Here is a 17,883-nt window from a genome sequence, read left to right as displayed (position 1 = left end):
GGAGAAGGAAGGAGGGAGGCCGAGGGGGTGGGGGGGGGCTGAGACCCGACGGTGAGAGAGGCCCCTGTGAGAGATGGAGAGAGAAGAGTGCAGAGTGGAGAAAGCTGGTCTAGTGTGGAATGACAGGGAGAAACTGCGCGGAGGAGTAGGGCAAAAGGCGGGAACCGGAGCAGGCCTGGGCATCCATGGAGTACCAGCGGTGACTCCAGCCCCTGAGGCCTGGAGGTAACTACTGGAGCTGTGTTCCCTCCACACACACTCTTCTGGGTCCAGGAAAAGGAGTGTGTGAAGCCGCCTCCCCCTCTCCCCTGGCACACACTCATCCACCCCTGCACTCCTTTGGAGAAACAGCTTTAAAATGCAGCAGGGAGGAGGTGTCCAGGCCTGGGACACCACGTCGGCCCCGAGCCATTTCCTGCCCATAAAGTGAGCCCCTGGATGGATCTGGGGTCAGAAGGAGAGCTGGGCACTGTGCTGGAGCCACGCTCTAAAACCACCTCAGCAAATCTGAACAGACATCCTTCACACCCTAAACCAACAAACTCCAGTGTGTCCTCAAGCCCCGCCCCCAGCAGGATCTGCTCCTCCCAGCCTGTCCCGGCGAGAGGCTGCTAGGCGGAGCACGTGATCATTTCTCCGTGTGTCCCTCTGTGCCTCTGCTGCCCCTGCCCTGTCGAGTCCTTTGTGAGCCGCTCCACCCTCCAAGCCCCTCGCCACCACAGTACCCTGGACACTGAGGTTTCCATGGCAACACTTCAGACTTTAATACATTTTGCTAGGGGTGATGAAAGGTAGTAGGGCATCTGGTCACTTGGATGGGAGAGAGCAGGGCCTTCTGAGCCCCAGATCTAGCGCCCGTCTCCCCAGAGTCTGGAGGCAGCTGCCCTACTCTCAGGGCCAGAATGAGGTGTTACTCAGGCTTCTTCCTCTGAGTTCAGCCGGCCCGCTTGGGCTCACAGGGTCAGCTGGGGAAAGATGGGGTTGCCTGGGCCCCAGGATCCTCCCCAAGCCCTTGCGCTTTCTTCACTCCCGGTCAGGGAGCAGCGTCTCCCTGCACTTAGTCCCAAAGGAAGTCCAACGGCTCTGCTCTCAGGGGACCCAAGGGAGAGTCGGCGGGGTGAGAGACCCAGTGGCCGGGGCCGACGAGGAGAGTGCCCTGGTGAGGCAGTCGGAGAAGGCAGAGGTGTCTCATCGATGAAGGTGGTGATCTCCTCCCGGAAGAAACCAGGACCCCGTGCCGGTCCCCCACCTGACCCCAGAACCCCACTTTCCAAGAATTGGCGAAGGCTGGCCAGCCCCCCACCTTCAGCCTCCTCCTCGTCCTCCTCATCTTCCAGCCTGTGTCTTTGTCCCAGGTAGTCAGAAGGGCCCCCTAGGGCCCGGCTCTGTGCTGGCAGGACCCGGATGTCATCAGAGGATGACCACTTGTGCAGGAAGGAGCCTGGTGCCCGAGGGGTAGAGAAGATGTTTGTCTCATCATGGGACAGACGCCGGGATAGGGGGACCTGGGAAAAGGAGCGGGTAAGACCTGGAGGTGCTGCAGGGACAGAGGCAGAGGCAGGAACCAAGTGGGGACTCCACAAGACGGTGCCACCTTCTTAACCTTCTTCAAAACATTTGCTCTCGTGGTCAAACCTAGCCCCACGAGGTCTGAAGGGCTCCATCTCTTGCTATAGCTTTCTTTCATCCAGCTCTTATGGTGCCCTGAAAGCCAGGACTAGGGAAGAGGGGATTGGGGTGCATAACAGCCACTGAAGATAAGCGATAAGGGTCCCAAGGGTAAGAAATGTATCCCCCAGTTCCATACCTGTAAGTAGTGGACTCTCTCAAGAGGGGGGAAGAGCATGTGCCTTCCAGGCAGCAGCTTCACCTCGGCAGGGTCCCGGCTCCCAGGTCCAGTGGCTCCGTTAGCATCAAAGCGAACTTTGCAAACTCGGCCCTCTGCAAAGTCGTCACAGCCCCCATCTAGGAAAGAAAATGGGCAGAGGGATTACAGGCAGGGAACACATACCCTCTCCCCATTGCCTTTATAAGCTCCCAGAGACCCCTTTAGTTCCCATTAGCCTGTATGTTTCAAGAGGACAGTGAGAGTGGCTAGCATTTGCTGCGTTCAGTGCTAAATCCTGAGTGGAGTGCTTCATACATACAGATGAAGTTATTGAAACAATTACCTGCCCTCCCCCAAGAGCTGTCCCTAGAGCTGGGGGCCTCTCTCAAGAAGCTCAGCTTCCCCTTAGTGCCAGAGCTGGGCAGTGTGGGCTTCTGGAGGGGAGCCTAGGCCCAGTGAAGGGAGCCCTGAGTGCTGCAGGAAGCAGTGACAGCAGGGTGCCGGCTTAGGGAAAGGGGAGCCCAGGGTGGTGCAGGTTCTGTCCATTAGGGGGCACTCCAGGGCAGCCCATCCTCCGGCTGAGAAGGAGCGGCAGAAAAGGGAATAGATAGATGTCCAGGAAAGCCAAAGCCCAGTCCCTCCTCTGACCGTCATCGCCATCCTCCTCAGACATGATGGCCACGCACTGCTCCCACACTGTGCGCACGTCGGCGCGGTAGCGCTCGCAGGACCAGATGAAGGAGGGCAGCAGCAGCGTCTGTGCCATGGAGCACCACAGCACAGCCAGCACCATCCAGGGGGGCGCCGAATCCGACTTGAGGGAGAAGAAGCTCACCACCTAGGGAAGGGGTGGGAACGGGCTGGGTCAGGGCCAGAGCCGAGGAGCCTACCTGACCCCCATATCCTAGTGCGGCCGGTGAGAAAGACCGCCGGAAGCCGGAAGTGATGGGTGATCCCCTGTGATCCAACAGAGGTGAAGCTGGAGGTGGAGATGGAGTGAACAGAGGGAAGGGACTGACTCAGAGGAAGGTCGGGGAGAGTGCTGGAGACAGAGCCCTGTGGTCAGGAGGGAGAGGAACAGAGGTGGAGCAGGAAGCATGGAGACAGAGAGGAACCCAGGAACAGGGACTTGATGGGGTGGCAGGGTGAGCCCTATGGGGTTTCCCCCCAAGAGTGCTCAGTGACCATTTGGCATCCAGGAGGACAGAGCGAATGGAACATGGAGCCCAGCAGCTGGATGAGAGGTCTGCAGCTGAACCTTGGGGCTGCAGGATGGATGATGGAGCTGGAGGACAGATAGCGAAACTGAAGGACGATGATGGAGCTAAGGAGTTGGAACTGAAGCAGGTGCTGGAGCTGGGGGAGACAGGGTAGTGGGAACTAGAAGACAGATGATAAAGATGGGGGCCACAGATGGAGTGTGGGGTGGACAGAGGAGAGGAAGATGGATGATGGAACTGGAGGAGAGATGACGGAGCTGCTGTATGGCTGATGAAGTTGGAGGTCAGGTGATGATGCTGGGGCCTGGATTTTGGGGAGAACAGGTGGGGAGGACCCCGATCTCACCAAGATGGGCACCCCTGTGAGTGAGTCATAGAGAAAGACGATGGCGCTGACCAAGTTGGTGACCTGCAGGGACGTCTTGGCAGACTCTGAGCCATCCAGCGAGGACCGCCGTTTCCCTCGGGCATCCTCCACCACAATGGCTGGCACCTCAAAAGCTGGCCGGGTACCCAAGCCCCCTGGCCCACCCACTTTGGACCCCCCGCCACCCCCCACTCTCCGGGCTTGCCGAGCCCTCCGGGGCCGGGCCCACAGTGTCTGGTAGAAGGTGATGGCCACGCAGACCAGCCCCATGACAATGCCCCCAAGTAGCAAGAGGCTGAAGCAGACGCCAAAGCCAAGGCCAATCTTGGAGACAATGAACTGGCAACCTCGGGCATAGTAGCGCTCGCCGTTGTTGTGCCAGCCAATGGAGGGCAGCGTGGAGAGGATGAAGCTGACCATCCAGATGCCCATGACAGCGTGCAGCGCCTGCTTCTTGGCGTTGCTGAGGCGGTAGTTGACGGGCCAGCGCACCATCCACATGCGATGGTAGGAGAGCGAGGCGACCGTGAAGCAGGTGGCCAGGGCCAGGGTGTAGTAGGTGGACACGAAGACCTTGCAGATGCTCTCATTCCAGTCATAGTCGGAGGAAGCCTGACGCCGTAGCTGCACCACCGCGAAGGTGGTGAGGGGCACAGCTGCCATGAGTATGTGTGTGCCCGCTAGGAAGCAGAGCAGCAGCTCCAGTGGCTTGTGCTTCTGCTGCTTGGCCGAGATGCTGAGGATGATCCAGGCGTTGGCCAGCAGCGCCAGGAGCCCGCAGGCCAGCCAGGACAATGCGTTGGAGCGCAGGGAGGCCTCCTCTGCCCCCACCCCGCCCCGAGCCATCCTATCCTCAGCCCCCCACCCCCTTGAGCTCCGTGGGGGTGGGGGCTAGGTCTCACCCAGGAGCCCCACTCACAAACACGCCCATGGTGCCCACAATCCTTGCCCTGTTGGCCGGCAGGCCACCCCCAGGCCCACCCCAGTGCTCAGCATTGCATGATCGACCCAGCTGAGGGCAGATGTGGAGGGCAGGGGAGGAGACTGAGGGTCAGCAGAGGCAGTCCTCAGCTTTCATACTGGCCGGGGCTTTCCTTAAGCATCCCTGCAATTGATGGGCAAGCTGGCTACTTTCCCAACTATGAGGCTGGCTGGGGGGTTCTGGTCCCCATGCTGGGACTTCCAGGTCTCTTTTTCCTCTGGTTCTTGACCAGTCAGGAATCTTCTGGATGCCACAGGGATTTGGGGATGGGGCTCAGCCCCCTGGACAGGCTGCAAGGGAAAGATGAGATGTGGGAGGGAGAGGGCAAAGGTAGGGCCTAGGCTGTTCTCCAGCCTCCTGTGCCCACTTTCTTGAAACTATAGGCAGGACTGATTACTAGGCCCAAGGGTCATTCAGAACATTCCTTTACCTTAAATCAGACAGCCAAACACCCAGCATAGATGAGAGCCCCACTCTTCCATATCTTGAGGGAAGAAGGTATTCCCACTTCCCTGTCTCCTTTAGCCATTTCTCCTCCGCCCTGGAACTCCCAGGTTCCTTCTTCAAATATCCCCTGCTCAGCACTATTCTACCCCTATCTTTCTGTCCCTAAACGTCTCTTCAGAGCTACTGATGGGAGACACATGACTGATTTCCTCTTAAGGGTTCACCGTGAACTGGGATGTGACATCACAGCCTTTCTCCCCTACCTGCTGGTCTGCTGGATGTGGGGGTCTCGGTGCTTAGCCCTTACTTCCCCTGGGTGGTCACCCTCCAGCTACCCAGATCTGGGAAAATGGGAATAAGGAGTCTGGACCGAAGGGGGTGCTAGGGAACCTGAAGGCGGGGAAACCGCTGACATCAGAAGCATCCAGAAATGGAAAGAGGGGGAACTAGGGAGAAGGAGGAGAGTTTGAGCAGAAGAGAAAGAGGGGGCAAAGTGGTAGTATCTGAAAATAGCAGGAAAAGCTCAAACCCCCTGGAGAGGAGGCTTTGGAGGGAGGAGGGGTTGGAGGAGGGAGGGAGGGAGCATGGCTAGGAGGCTGAGAAGAAAAGCCAAATGTCCAAGTGGGAGACCTTGATTATTTCCACCCTGGCCCAGAGCCTCAGTTTCCCTCTGATGGGAGGAAGGATGGTCCCAGTTTTAGTGGGTGACGCTGAGCTTCAGTGAGCCCTGGGAAGGGGGTAGGAGGGAATCGGGTGCAACCCTGAACAGAGAGGGGCTGTAAGGAAGGGCGTAATGGCTTTAGGGTAAGTGGGGTGAAAATGGGGCACAGCAGTGAAAGAGTCTGTTTCCCGTGGAAACAGCTCAGACCCTTGCCTTCTCCAAGAGGTCCTGGTCCACCCCCACCCTTGGCTTCCCTCCGGAGCCCAGTACACCCTAGTTGCCATGGCAATGGCCAGCCAGAGGGAGGTGGAAGGACTTGGCCAAGAGCAGCCCCCAGTGTCCTCTCCTACAGCCTCGGACCCCTTCCCACCCACCTCCACCCAGGCACAGCTGGTGGGTTCAGGAAGAAAGAGATAGGGAGTCAGAGAGGGAAGGAGGTAGGAAGGATGTGAAGGACAGAGAGAGGGAGGTGAAGGACAGGGAGAGATCAGAGGAAGGTAGGAGGGGGATCTGGGAGGTTCCCTGGCCAACGGGGTCTCTCGCCCTTTGGGGTAAAGGGGTAAGGTCAGGCGGCTCCTCCCTCCTGTCCCCCTCCAGGTTCTCCAGGGCTGAAACAGCAGGTGGCTGAGGAGGAGGGGCTGGCCAAAGGGAGAGGAGGCAGCTGCGGGGTGGATAGGGGAGGCGACGGGAGGACGGGTCAGGGGTCGTCTTACCTCGGGCTGCGCCCAGCACTGCCTTGAAGACTGCACTCCCAACGCGGCTCTCTCGGGCTCCCGCTGCCTGCCGGCTCCAGCTCGCCCGCCCTCCTCCCTCCTTCCCTTTCTCCCTCCCTCCCTCCCCCCCGGGCCTCCCTCCTCCCCCCTCAGTCTCGGCCTCCTGGGCTCAGCCCGAGGCTCACTCAGTCTCTTCCCCTCTCACTCTCCGGGACCCTCTCTCCTGGGGTCATCCCGCCAGTGAGCGCAGGCTAGCGGGACTGCAGGACGGCTTTGTCGGGGGGGAACGCGTGCAGGGTGGGGAACTGGACGGTGGCGACTGGGGAGGAGGGGCAAGGAAGGCGCCGAGAGGGAGAGGGTGAGGAGGAGGGCTGGGAACCGGCTTCATTGGTGAAATGGTTCATGTCCTGCCCCCACCCTTTCCCGTTTTCAACACGAACACAACCTCCTAGAGGCAGCTGGTGTTGTTAGGGACTGAGGAGCTGGCTGTTCGGGGAGGAGGAAGCGTGTGTCGCCGTGTGCATCTGTGTGAGGGCTGGGCCTTGGGTTTGGGAGCGAGGGGCTCACAGTGCATGCTGAGGCTGCTTGTGGAGTTGGGGGTGGGTGTGCACGAGCTAAAAGGATGTGGGCACATGCACACACACACACACGCGCGCGCGCGCGCGCACACACACACACATGTTGGGGATACAATTTGCACACACGTTACAGCTTCTCATAGTCCTTCTCTGCCACACACATATACACCAGGAGCGCTCACACCACCCTGAGTCTCTCCCCCACAGTATATCACACACGTGTAATTACAAAGTCTCAGCCTCACACACACACGGGCCCACGTAGAGCCCTTTGGGGTGTGGAGGTGGGCAGCCAGCTTCCACAGAATTTTTCCCTCTCCAGGGAAACTTCATCTCCTTCCTGGGACACACTCTGCAGGCAACTCTCCTCTGGGTCTGACCCCCAAAGCCCAAAAGATTCCTGGTCCCCAGAGAAGGGGTCTCTCTTTCTCTCTCTCTCTCTCTCTCTCTCTCACACACACACACACACACACACACACACACACACACGAAGAGCGTCTTCTTTATAGTAAGTTTATTGTCTTTTTCTTTCAGCTCAGGGGAGCAGGGGTGGAGAGTGGGTACAAATGCAAAGTAAGCAAATTGGGAGCCCCAGCAGCAATAGGGTGGTCTTCCTGGAAGAGGCAGGCTTTAAAGATAGGAAGAGAAGAAAAGAGGGAAACGGAGTTGGGACCAAGGGAAGTGGTGAGGAAGGGTAGGAAGAGAGGGGATCCTGAGCAAAATGGATCAAGAAGAGGAAGATTTGTAACCCTGATTTCCCTGTGTCCTGAATGGTCTTGGAGGAGGGTAAAGGGGGCGTGGGGCAGGCACAGAGGCTGGCACAATCACCTTTGTGGTCCCTTAGAGCGTTCTCTCTCAGTGTAGCCACCCCATCTCCCAGCAAAGCTCACTTCCAGAAGGTTCTGCACAGAGTGAGTGGCTGGTCACTGGGCATTCTCTCCCACAGGGCCTGTGCTCCCAGCCTCCACTCTGATTAGGAGAGCCAAAGGCTTTGTCCTCTGGTAACAGGACTCTGCCACCAGAAGGTGATGAAGGAGAGATTTTAGACAGGGACGCCTTCATCCATGCTCATAAACTCCCTGAGATGGGCCTTCCCATGGGTGCTGTGCCGCTGTGAACCCAAAAGTACTCACTGAGTACCCACCACTAGCCACTGCTGAGAGCCGTGTAGCATTTGTCCCTGCATTCAAGAGGCAGCAGTGGAACTTGGGACAAGGGGCCTGGGTTAGTCCCAGCTCCAGCGTTTGTATGATCTTGGGTAATCAATCATCCAGCCTCTCCAAGTTCTGGTTCTGGTCTATAAACTGGAGATGATCATTTTCGTTCTGTTACTGCCAGGCTTGTAGGGTTTTTGTAAGTCTCAAATAGACAGAGGATGTGAAACCTCTCTTGTGGCTGTGTACATGGGGATATGTCCAGAGGGGCTGTTTATGCAAGGTCAGGATGTGAGTCTGTGGCCCTGCCCACACAGGGTGAGAGGCGGGCGGCATGGGGCAGGAGGTGCTGGCTGTCAGAAACCTTTGGATCTGCATCTGACCTTGACTGGCTTGGCTGTGTGATTCTGTGCAAGTTCCTGCCCTCTGTGGTTCCAGGGTCCTGTCCTGTAAAACAACAGTCCTGGGCTTCATGCTTCCAGACACCTAGCCTCACCCTGCATGCCAGGCAGGGCTGGCCCTGGACACTCCCCTGGGATCCAAATGAGCAGTGGGGAGAAGGTCAGAGAGAAATAATAAGAGAAGGGCTAGGGCTTGAAGGGAAAGGAAATGGGGGAAGAATGGTGTGATTAAGCCTCTGGAAAATTGAGAGCAACACTCAACAGATAAAGCTGGGGCCTAACCAGGGGTTGGGAACAGATGAGGAGAAACAATGAGAAACTGTGGAGGAGGAGAACAGGAGGCCAGAGGCCTGGGATCTGCTACATTCATCTGGTCCGCAGGCCATGAGCCCAATGGGAAATGTAGGGCAGACCCCTGGGGAGGCTTCGAGTGGGATCTCCTGGGCCTCATGCCTCAAATGGGGCTACATGTCTTCTGAAACCGGCTGCAGGAACAAAGAAGGGGAGGAGGTCTGTCCCCGGTGCAACCCCTTTGTGTTCTAACACTTCCATGGCTTTTCTTTTCCAACGCAGTGCTAGCCTCTGGACCACAGCTGCAGAACGAGTCCAGAAAGGCCCTGGCCTGCTGCTCCTTCAGCTGCCCTCCCACTCCTGCCTCCTTCCTAGCTCCTGGCCATCTTTTCCCACCCCTCCATCCTCTCCACCACACCCCTTCAGCCCCTATCTCCTTTCCACCACCCCCCCACCTCTCCTTCCTCAACTCCTTCCTCCTCTCCATCCTCCCTTCCTGCCCCCATTTGCTCCCCTTCGTACCCCTCCCCTCTCCCTCCCTCCCATCCCCCTTTCCCCTCCCCCAAGCCCTCCTCCCAGACCCTTACTGGGGGCACTGGCAGGTCTTCTTCTCACTGAGGAGTCTCTTGATCTGAGACATCCGCTCTGCTTGGCGCTGTCCAGGGACAAGGAAGGGAGTCATGAGGGTCCCCGGCCTCCAGAAGGGAGGTACCCCTTGGTGGGGGCTGTGGGGGAAACTGGGAGAGGAGAAGCAGTTACTCCGCTCAGGCTATCTGTCCTGGATTTACTCTCTGCTCCTTCCTGTCTCTCCCTTGAGAGGGATCTGGGACAGGGCAGCAAGGGAGCTTAGGGGTGGGCAGAGGGAGCCAGGCAAGGATCTCCTGGTACAGGACTCAGGGGCTTGAGGGTTGAGGGCTCTGTGGGGACCCCATGTGGGGTCACTCACCCTTCGATGCCGGCATCTGACACAGAAGAATATGCCTAGCCCAGTAAAAACCAGAAGGCCCGCGACACCCCCCAGCACAATCAGGGCCATTGGCTGCACCGGGGGAGACCATGTGGGCAGAACTGCAAGAGAGAGAAATGCGCTCAATGCACCACCCTCCTCTGGGGAGCAGGGGACTGCCCCCCAACCCCTCCTCGCCAGTTTTGGGTTTGATCCTGGGGTTGGGAGAGAGGGTGAGGTGCCTGGGGGCTCTCAAAGGGAAGTGGTTTTATGTTTTAGAGACCATGGGTCACTCTGGAGATGTAGAAACAGTGGCCTAGACCCTGGTGTGTGTGTGTGTGTGAGTGTGTGTCTGAGAGTGTGTGAGTGTGCATGAGAGCGTGTGGGTGTGGGTAGGAGTATGTGCGTAAATGTGTGTGTGAGAGTATATGTGTGTGAGTGTGTGTGTGTGAGAATATATGCGTGTGTGAGTGCATGTGAGTACATGGATGTGAGTGTGGGTGTGGATGTAGTATGTGTATGTGTGTGTCCGTGTGTGTGAGTGCATGTGTGTGTGACTGTGTGTGATGTGTGTGTATGACTGTGTGTGTGTGAGTGTATGTGAGAGTGCATATGTGAGTGTGTGTGTATGTGTGTGTCTGGATTTGGAGAAAAGCCAGGAGCCAGAGAGGGGGCTCTTGGTCAGGTGGGCCCCATTCCTCGGCTGTAGACCTGAGGGAGTAGGAACTTGCAGAACTGCAGTTGGCAGCCTGGTGCCCAGGACCACACCCCACCACACCTCATCACTTCTATGCCTCCAGGACACCATACCCATAACCCCCCAACTCAGGCATTGGGAGGCTAGGAATCTGGGATGGTCTCTGCCAACCACAGGAAGGTCCCGCAGGGCAGGAGGCAGAGCCCATGGAAACTGGGTCCTTACCCTCGACCTTGGATTCCAGCAGGACCTGTCCTGAGTCACTCAGCAGACACTGCCACGCCCCCACCTCAGGGTTCAGCACCCACACCGCCTTCTCCCGCTTAGAGACCTTTGCCTCCTGGTTCTCCAGTTTCAAGCTCAGCACCAGCTTAGGGGAGGTGGGTCCCCACACCTCACAAGTCAAATTGTTCTGGAGCTGAGTCGCTGCAGAGGAAAGAGCGGCTAAGATTGCAAGCCTGGGTCTCTGGGTCCCCAGCACCTTCAAGCACTGAGGAGATTCAGTAGAACGATTAAAATGATACTCTACATGGGCGGCCTTCTTTTAGCCTTTTCAAGCAGGTTCTCATGCAGTCATATGAGGAAAAACAGTGTTTGGGGTCCAGTGGTATTGGATTTGAATCCCAGCTCCACTGCTTAGCAGCTCTGTGTCTCTGGACAAGTGACTTAACCTGCGTCCACCAGGAGTTAAACGCATGTATATATGTAAAGTGTTTGGATGGGGCCTGGCACGTGCTAAGCAACAAGTCTTAGCCATTATTATTTGTGGAGTTGTTACGAGGATAAGGAGATAAGGAAGCCAGAATCTCAGTTTGGAGCTTGACATTATCATCATTACTATCGTACAGAGAACAGATTTCATTATCCTTATTAGACAGGTCAGGAAGCAGGCCGGAAGTGGAAGGGGACTTAGCCAGGGTCACAAAGGGTTAGTCACAGGCAGAACTGAAACCCTGGTTCTTAGCCCAAGTGCTTTGGGGAGCTTCAGTGAAGCCAGCCCCAAGCTGGCTCATGGAGATGGCAGTTCAAAACCAGCCCCAAACCCAGAGGGCCCTCTCTCACTTCATCCAGGTGACCAGGGCCTGGGCATCCCCTCCTGGGGCCTGGCCTGTCTCAGAAGGAGCCCTGGGCCAGGCCCCTCTACCTCCTTCCTTTACCCTCCCCTCCCTGGCCTGGCCCCTCACCTCTCATCACCACGAGTTTCACTTCCTGATGCAACTTGCCCGTTTTCCCCTTAAGAGCCAGGGTGAAGTTTCCAGAGCCAGCATACTGAGGCAAGGCCTGGGGCAGGGTGAGGTGAAACGGAAGCTTCTTGCCCATCCTGAGCTTGGGGTCCTGGGTAACCAGTTTTACACACACCTCCTGGTTCGTCAGGTTGAAGGTGATCCAGGACTTGGAGGAGGAAGCCCTCTCCGCCTGCCAGCACAGCTCGCCACTGCCCGTCAGCTGTTCAGCTGCAAAGGCGAGTGGGAAGGAGAACTCCACCTGTTCCCCCTCTTTCTTATACACTGTGCTGGAGGCCTGCTGGAAAGCTGGAGGTAGGAAGGGAGAGACTCTGGGTGAGGAGACAGGAAGATGAGGGTGCACACGCGGAGTCGGCATGCGGGGGCGGCAGAGCGATGGAAAAGGACCAGGTGGCTCAGACACCCACCTCATCATTTCAGATACTTTGGTCCCCTCCTGCCTCTCCAGCCTTCTCTTCCCTCTTCCACCCAGCGTTTTCCTACAGCAGACCACCTCCCTCCTCCCTGAAGCCATCACAGAACAGCCCAGCCATAGGGGATCCTTGCTGTCTTCAGGATTCCTGGACACAGAGGCCATTTGGCCTCCACTACTTAGGGGCATAATTCATCACCCTTCACAACATCAGAGCGACCACTTACCTCGGGCTTACTCTGTGCCGGGCACCGTTTTCAGTGCCTTGTGTCTATCAGTCCTCACCTTAATACAACAAGGTAACCACTATGCCACTTAACATTATCCTCATTTCACAGAGGCTGAAACCAAGGCACAGAGAGGTTCAGTAACTCACCCAAGGTCCAATGGTGGTGGCAGAACCAGGTTTTCAATCAGGGTCCATGCACTAAATTGGCACACTATACTATCTTATGTCACATAAGCACCCAGGGACACAGGATCTGGGGTAGGACCTTGGTCTCCTCACAGTGCCTGGCTCAGGGATTCAGAGGTGCAACATAGAAACTCATCAGGGCTAGCTTGCTGGTGTTAGTGTCCCTGAGTAAATGGATTTGCCAACTTGGTAGGGGTGGGGAACTGAGGCGACAAAGAAAGTAAGCGAACTGACACTCCACCTTTGGGGCATCCAGGAGCCTCGGGGCCTCTCGCATCCTTACCTTCCCCAGCCCTTGCTTTCTCCATGTCCACCACACTGAGGGGTGGCTGTCAATCCACCCCCTGGGGAAAAGGGTCCCAGTGAGTCCCTCAAGACAGACCTCAGCTCTAGGGGACCTAGCCTTTGCCACTCTGACCTCCCAGCACAAGACCCAGAAGCAGAAGGAGGGCCTGTCAGCCCCTGGGGCAGGGAGGAGACTGCGGGGAGAGGGGCTTCCCTTACCCAGTACCACGATGTTTATTTTGAACACCAGCTCCAGGTGCTGGGAGACGGTGCATTTCCAGGTGCCACTATCCTGAATCTCCAGCTGAGACATGAAAAGGGTCTTCATCCCCCGTATCGTTTTACCCCGTGGACTCATGCATTCCACTGAGGGGCTACTACCAGGGGGGCTCTCCAAGGTCAGGGTCAGGCTCTGCCCCTGAAGCAGGTGGGTGTCAGGGTTGACAGTCACTGTGGAGGGAACAGGCCAGCTGTGTCACACACATATCCCCAAGGGGAAGGGCAGAGGACAGGAGACCAAGATCACCTCTCCATTATCCCTGTCCCGACATCACCTTCCTCCCAGCACCCAGATGCCCACCCCCAGCCAAGATAGGGTTTCCCTCTCCCCTCCTCTCTGTCTTCTTTCCTTCTCTCCTCTCATCCTCTTCCCCAGTCTCTCTCCTTCCTTCCCTAGTTTCCTTTCCTTTTCTTTTCCCAAGGCCTCTTCCCTCCTCCGCCCCACCACCATCCCCCACCTGATCAAGAAGGGCTCGAAGAGATTTGGAGGCCAGTTTGGCAGCCTGGTCCTCTTGGGCCTGCTGCAGTACCACCAGCTCAGGCTGGATTTGGTGCAGGGGCAGGAGTAGTGGGGAAGGGAGCCAGGCGGGAGGTAGCCTCATCCCCACCTGCCCCACTTACATCCGAACACCTGCAATTCCACCTCCTCCTTTTTGCTCTCCACTTCACAGATGTAAGTCTCTGAGTCTTCTACCTGAACATTCCTGATGATCAGGGGAAAGGATCCTCGGTCCCAAGAGCTTTGCTTTGAGTCAATGCGATTGGCCAGCTTGGATTGACCTGGGAGTAGAAGACATACGGGGGAGGCTGAGGCTCTTCTGATCTCAGATGCTAATTTCCTGCAACATCTGCTCCTCGTTCTAATTGAGAACTCCAGTCTGGCAAGGAGGTCCCATCATATCCATTTACCTGGCTAGGACAGTAGCTCACAAATACAAATAAAATCATATCCTTATTTGGAGAGCACTAACTCCTACAAGCAAACATTTTACAGGCACCATCTCAGTAACCTCCACAATAAATTTCAAAAAATAGATACTGTCAACACTGTTTTGCTTATTTTGCAGATGGGGAAACTGAGACTCAGAGAGATTAGGCAATTGCCCAAATGCTCACACATTGTAGGAGAATAAACCAGCACAATTTCTTCGGAGGATAATTTGTAATACGTATCAGAATTACAAATGCATATACAAAACCAAATGTCCACCAATAAAGAATAGATTAAATAAACTGGGTGAAGTGGCTCACACCTGTAATCCCAGCACTTTGGGAGGCTGAGGCGGGTGGATCACCTGAGGTCAGGAGTTCAAGACTAGCCTGGCCAACATGGTGAAACCCCGTCTCTACTAAAAATACAAAAATTAGCCGGGAGTGGTGGCTTGAACCCAGGAGGGAGAGGTTGCAGTGAGCTGAGATCTCACACTGCACTTCAGTCTGGGCCACAGAGCGAGACTCTGTCTAAAAAAAAAAAAGAATAGGTTAAATAGATCATAGCTCACCCACTCAGTGGATTCCTGTGTAGCCATAAGAGAAGAATGAGGAAGTGCTTTGTATACTGATTTGGAACCGTATTTAAGAAACATCATTAACTGAATAAAGCAAGATATTAAACAGTCTACTATTTGTTTTTAAAGGAGGGGAAAATATATGCTTTGTATATGAAAAGAATATTTCTTGAATTAAACATAAGAAAATGAGGCTATTAAGGCCAGGTGCAGTGGCTCACGCCTGTAATCCTACTACTTAGGGAGGCCGAGGTGAGCGGATCTCAAGGCCAGCATGATGAAACCTCCATCTCTACTAAAAAAAAAAAAAAAGATAAAAAGTAGCCAGGTGTGGTGGTGGGTACCTGTAATCCCAGCTCGGGAGGCTGAGGCAGGCGAATCACTTGAACCCAGGAGGCAGAGGTTGCAGTGAGCCAAGATGGTGCCACTGCACTCCAGCCTGGGCGACAGAGCAAGACTCTGTCTCAAAAAAAAAAAAAGAAAGAAAATGAGGCCAGGCGTGGTGGAAATATCTCATCCCAGCTTTTTGAAAGATTGAGGTGGAAGGATCATTTGAGCCCAGGAGTTCGAGACCAGCCTGGGCAACATATCAAAACCCCATCTCTAAAAAAAAAAGTTTTTTTAATTAGCCATCTTGGGAGGCTGAGGTTGGAGAGGATCACCTGACAAAGGTTGCCGTGAAACAAACGAGATGGCACAACTGCACTCCAGTCTGGGTGACAGAGTGAGACTCTGTCTCAAAAAAAAAAAAAATTAACTGGCTGTGGAGGTGCATGCCAGTAGCCCCAGATACACCAGAGGCTGAGGTAGGAGGATCACCTGACCCGGGAGGTCAAGGCTGCAGTGAGCTATGATCATGCCACTGCACTCCACACTGGGCAACAGAATGAGACCTTTAAAAAAAAACAACAAAAAACTGGGAGGCTGAGGCACAAGAATTGCTTGAGCCTGGGAGGCGGACTTTGCAGTTAGCTGAGATTGTACCACTGCACTCCAGCCTGGGTGACAGAGTGAGACTCTGTTTCAACACACACACATACACACACACAGACACACACACACACACACACACCCCGATAGCCTTGGTTGCCTCTGGGAAGAGGAAGTGAATACTCATGAAATAGGTGTAGGAAGAAAGCTATTCACTATATGACCATTGCTTCCTTTTTTTTAATGGAGTTGGGTGGCTCAATCTCTGTTTACTGTAACCTCCGCCTCCCGGGTTCAAGGGATTTTCCTGCCTCAGCCTTTGGAGTAGGTGAGATTACAGGTGTGCACTACCACATCTGGCTAATTTTTGTATTTTTAGTAGAGACAAGTTTTGCCATTTTGCCCAGGCTGGTCTCGAACTCCTGAGCTCAAGCAATCTGCCCACCTCAGCCTCCCAAAAGTGCTGAGAGTGGAGGTGTAAGCCACTGCGCCCAGCCTATATGTCCTTTTCTGCCTTTTGAATTTTGACTCCCCTAAGTGGTGGAGCTAGGATTAAAATGCAGCCTGTCCGGAGTTGGGACCAACCTGGGCAGCAAATTGAGGCCCTCATATCTATATCTATATATACCCATATAGATAGATAGATAGTTTTTTTTTTTAATTAGCTGGCTGTGGTGGCACATGCCTGTAATCCCAGCTACTTTTTGGGAGGCTGAGGCAGGCGGATTGCTTGAGCCTAGGAGTTCAAAGTTACAGTGAGCTATGATTGTGACACTGCTCTCCAGCCTGGGCAACAGAGTGTGACTTCATCTTAAAAAAAAAGAAATTTTTGGCTGGGCGCAGTGGCTCATGCCTGAAATGAGCCTGAAATCTTCGCCTGAAATCCCAGCACTTTGGAAGGCCAAGGTGGTGAATCACTTGAGGTCAGGAGTTCTAGACCAGCCTGGCCAACATGGTGAAACCCAGTCTCTACAAAAAAAAAATAATAAATAACATTACCCGGGACATAGTGACGCATGCCTATAATCTCAGCTACTAAGGAGGCTGAGGCAGGAGCATTGCTTGAACCCAGAAGGCAAAGTTTGCAGTGGACTGAGATCATGCCACCGCACTCCAGCCTGGGAGTCGGAGTGAGACTCTGTCTCAAAAAAAAAAAAAGAAAAAAGTAAAAAAGTAAAAATACTTCGGGTTGTTTCCTATGCAGTGCTATCTCTGGAAGGTTCTTCCGGCATAGGTATGTGTCTCCTTTGGCCTCCTCTTGTAAAATCTAACAGCCAACACCAAGGGGAATTTCTCTTTAGCCGTGCATTTTCTGGGTGCAGTGGCAGCTCCAGAATCCCTGTAGAAGAGGGCTTTAGAAGCTGAATTTACATAGCCAACACTTCTGGGTTTTTATTTTTTTGTTTTTTGGTTTTTTTTAGAGGGAGTTTCGCTGTTGTTACCCAGACTGAAGGGCAATGGCGCGATCTCGGCTCACCGCAACGTCCGCCTCCTGGGTTCAAGCAATTCTCCTGCCTCAGCCTCCCAAGTAGCTGGGACTACAGGCGCGCACCACCATGCCCAACCAATTTTTTTTTTTTTTTGTATTTTTAGTAGAGACGGGGTTTCACCTCGTTGACCGGGATGGTCTCCATCTCTTGACCTCGTGATCCACCCGCCTCGGCCTCCCAAAGTGCTGGGATTACAGGCGTGAGCCACCGCGCCCGGCCTTCTGTTTTGTTTTGTTTTTACTTAGAATGTGTATTTGGAGGAGTGAGGCAAAGGTGGGTCAGACTAAAGCCTCTCACCCAGCTTGGCAGTGCCCCTGCCCTCCTGAGATGCCCAGGCCCTCTCCTTCCTTCTGCCTTGGTGTGGGAGCCTGGATACCAGCTCAGCCACTTGCTCTCCTTTCTGTCCTCTCCCCACCACACAGTCCTTTTCCCCTGCTCAGCTCCCCCTGTCCAGGAGCCCTTTCCAGACAACCTCAAAGCCAGGGCACACAGCTGCCCCAAGCTTCCCCGGAGCATGGTGGGCGCCCAATCCACCCACCCGCACCCCCAGCTTCACACTTCTTTTTTTTAAAGACAGAGTCTCGCTCTGTCCCCCAGGCTGGAGTAGAGTGGCACAATCTCAGTTCACTGCAACCTCCGCCTTCCAGGTTCAAGCAATTCTCCTGCCTCAGCCTCCCGATTATCTGGGCTGCAGCTGTGCACCACCACATCCAGCTAATTTTTTTTTTTTTTTTTTTTTTTTTTTTGTGAGACAGAGTCTCGCTCTGTCACCAGGCACCAGGCTGGAGTGCAGTGAGGCAGTCTCAGCTCACTGCAACCTCCGCCTCCCGGGTTCAAGCAATTCTCCTGCCTTAGCCTCCTGAGTAGCTGGGACTACAGGTGCGTACCACCATGCCCAGCTAATTTTTTTCGCATTTTTAGTAGAGACGGGGTTTCACTATGTTGGCCAGGATGGTATCGATCTCTTGACCTCATGATCTGCCTGCCTTGGCCTCCCAAAGTGCTGGGATTATAGGTGTGAGCCACCATGCCCGG

At 54.9% G+C, this 17,883-nt stretch overlaps 2 protein-coding genes across 4 annotated transcripts in view; both read right to left on the bottom strand.

Annotated features, from left to right (window-relative positions):
• Positions 1-739: 739 nt before the first annotated feature.
• On the bottom strand, positions 740-6,539 carry GPR162 (G protein-coupled receptor 162). Of its 2 annotated transcripts, none has more exons than XM_035255570.3 (5): positions 6,219-6,539; positions 3,395-4,687; positions 2,477-2,666; positions 1,808-1,965; positions 740-1,717 (listed from the first exon to the last, which is right to left on the bottom strand). In XM_035255570.3, the coding sequence occupies exons 2-5, from the start codon at positions 4,259-4,261 to the stop codon at positions 1,373-1,375; spliced, it is 1,560 nt and encodes a 519-aa protein (XP_035111461.1). In that variant the 5' UTR covers positions 4,262-4,687; positions 6,219-6,539; the 3' UTR covers positions 740-1,372. The 2 variants fall into 2 exon arrangements, with proteins under 2 accessions (XP_035111461.1, XP_009001739.2); XM_009003491.5 differs by having other exon boundaries at positions 740-1,505.
• Positions 6,540-7,298: 759 nt separating this feature from the next.
• CD4 (CD4 molecule) overlaps positions 7,299-17,883 on the bottom strand; it is a 34,785-nt gene continuing 24,200 nt past the window's right edge. The window contains exons 4-10 of one of the 2 annotated variants that reach the window (XM_035255142.3): positions 13,542-13,700; positions 12,861-13,091; positions 11,470-11,817; positions 10,511-10,711; positions 9,589-9,710; positions 9,230-9,297; positions 7,299-8,836 (exon numbers count right to left, since the gene is read on the bottom strand). In XM_035255142.3, the coding sequence (XP_035111033.1) occupies positions 8,806-8,836; positions 9,230-9,297; positions 9,589-9,710; positions 10,511-10,711; positions 11,470-11,817; positions 12,861-13,091; positions 13,542-13,700 (1,160 nt within the window). In that variant the 3' untranslated portion in view covers positions 7,299-8,805. 2 annotated transcript variants of the gene reach the window in all.

This window comes from Callithrix jacchus, chromosome 9, assembly GCF_049354715.1.
Source record: "Callithrix jacchus isolate 240 chromosome 9, calJac240_pri, whole genome shotgun sequence".
Classification (NCBI taxonomy): Eukaryota; Metazoa; Chordata; class Mammalia; order Primates; family Cebidae; genus Callithrix; species Callithrix jacchus.
The sequence above is the reverse complement of the archived record's forward strand: the minus strand, read 5'-3'. Positions and strand labels throughout refer to the sequence as shown.

What these genes read in the sequence shown, in the direction of transcription:
- GPR162 (XM_009003491.5), bottom strand. Translation starts at nt 4,261, where the DNA reads ATGGCTCGGGGCGGGGTGGGGGCAGAGGAGGCCTCCCTGCGCTCCAAC. An exon ending in TCACAGGGGTGCCCATCTTG is followed by an intron (nt 2,667 to 3,394) that starts GTGAGATCGGGG and finishes CCCCTTCCCTAG; the next exon opens with GTGGTGAGCTTCTTCTCCCT. An exon ending in TGAGGAGGATGGCGATGACG is followed by an intron (nt 1,966 to 2,476) that starts GTCAGAGGAGGG and finishes TTTCTTTCCTAG; the next exon opens with ATGGGGGCTGTGACGACTTT.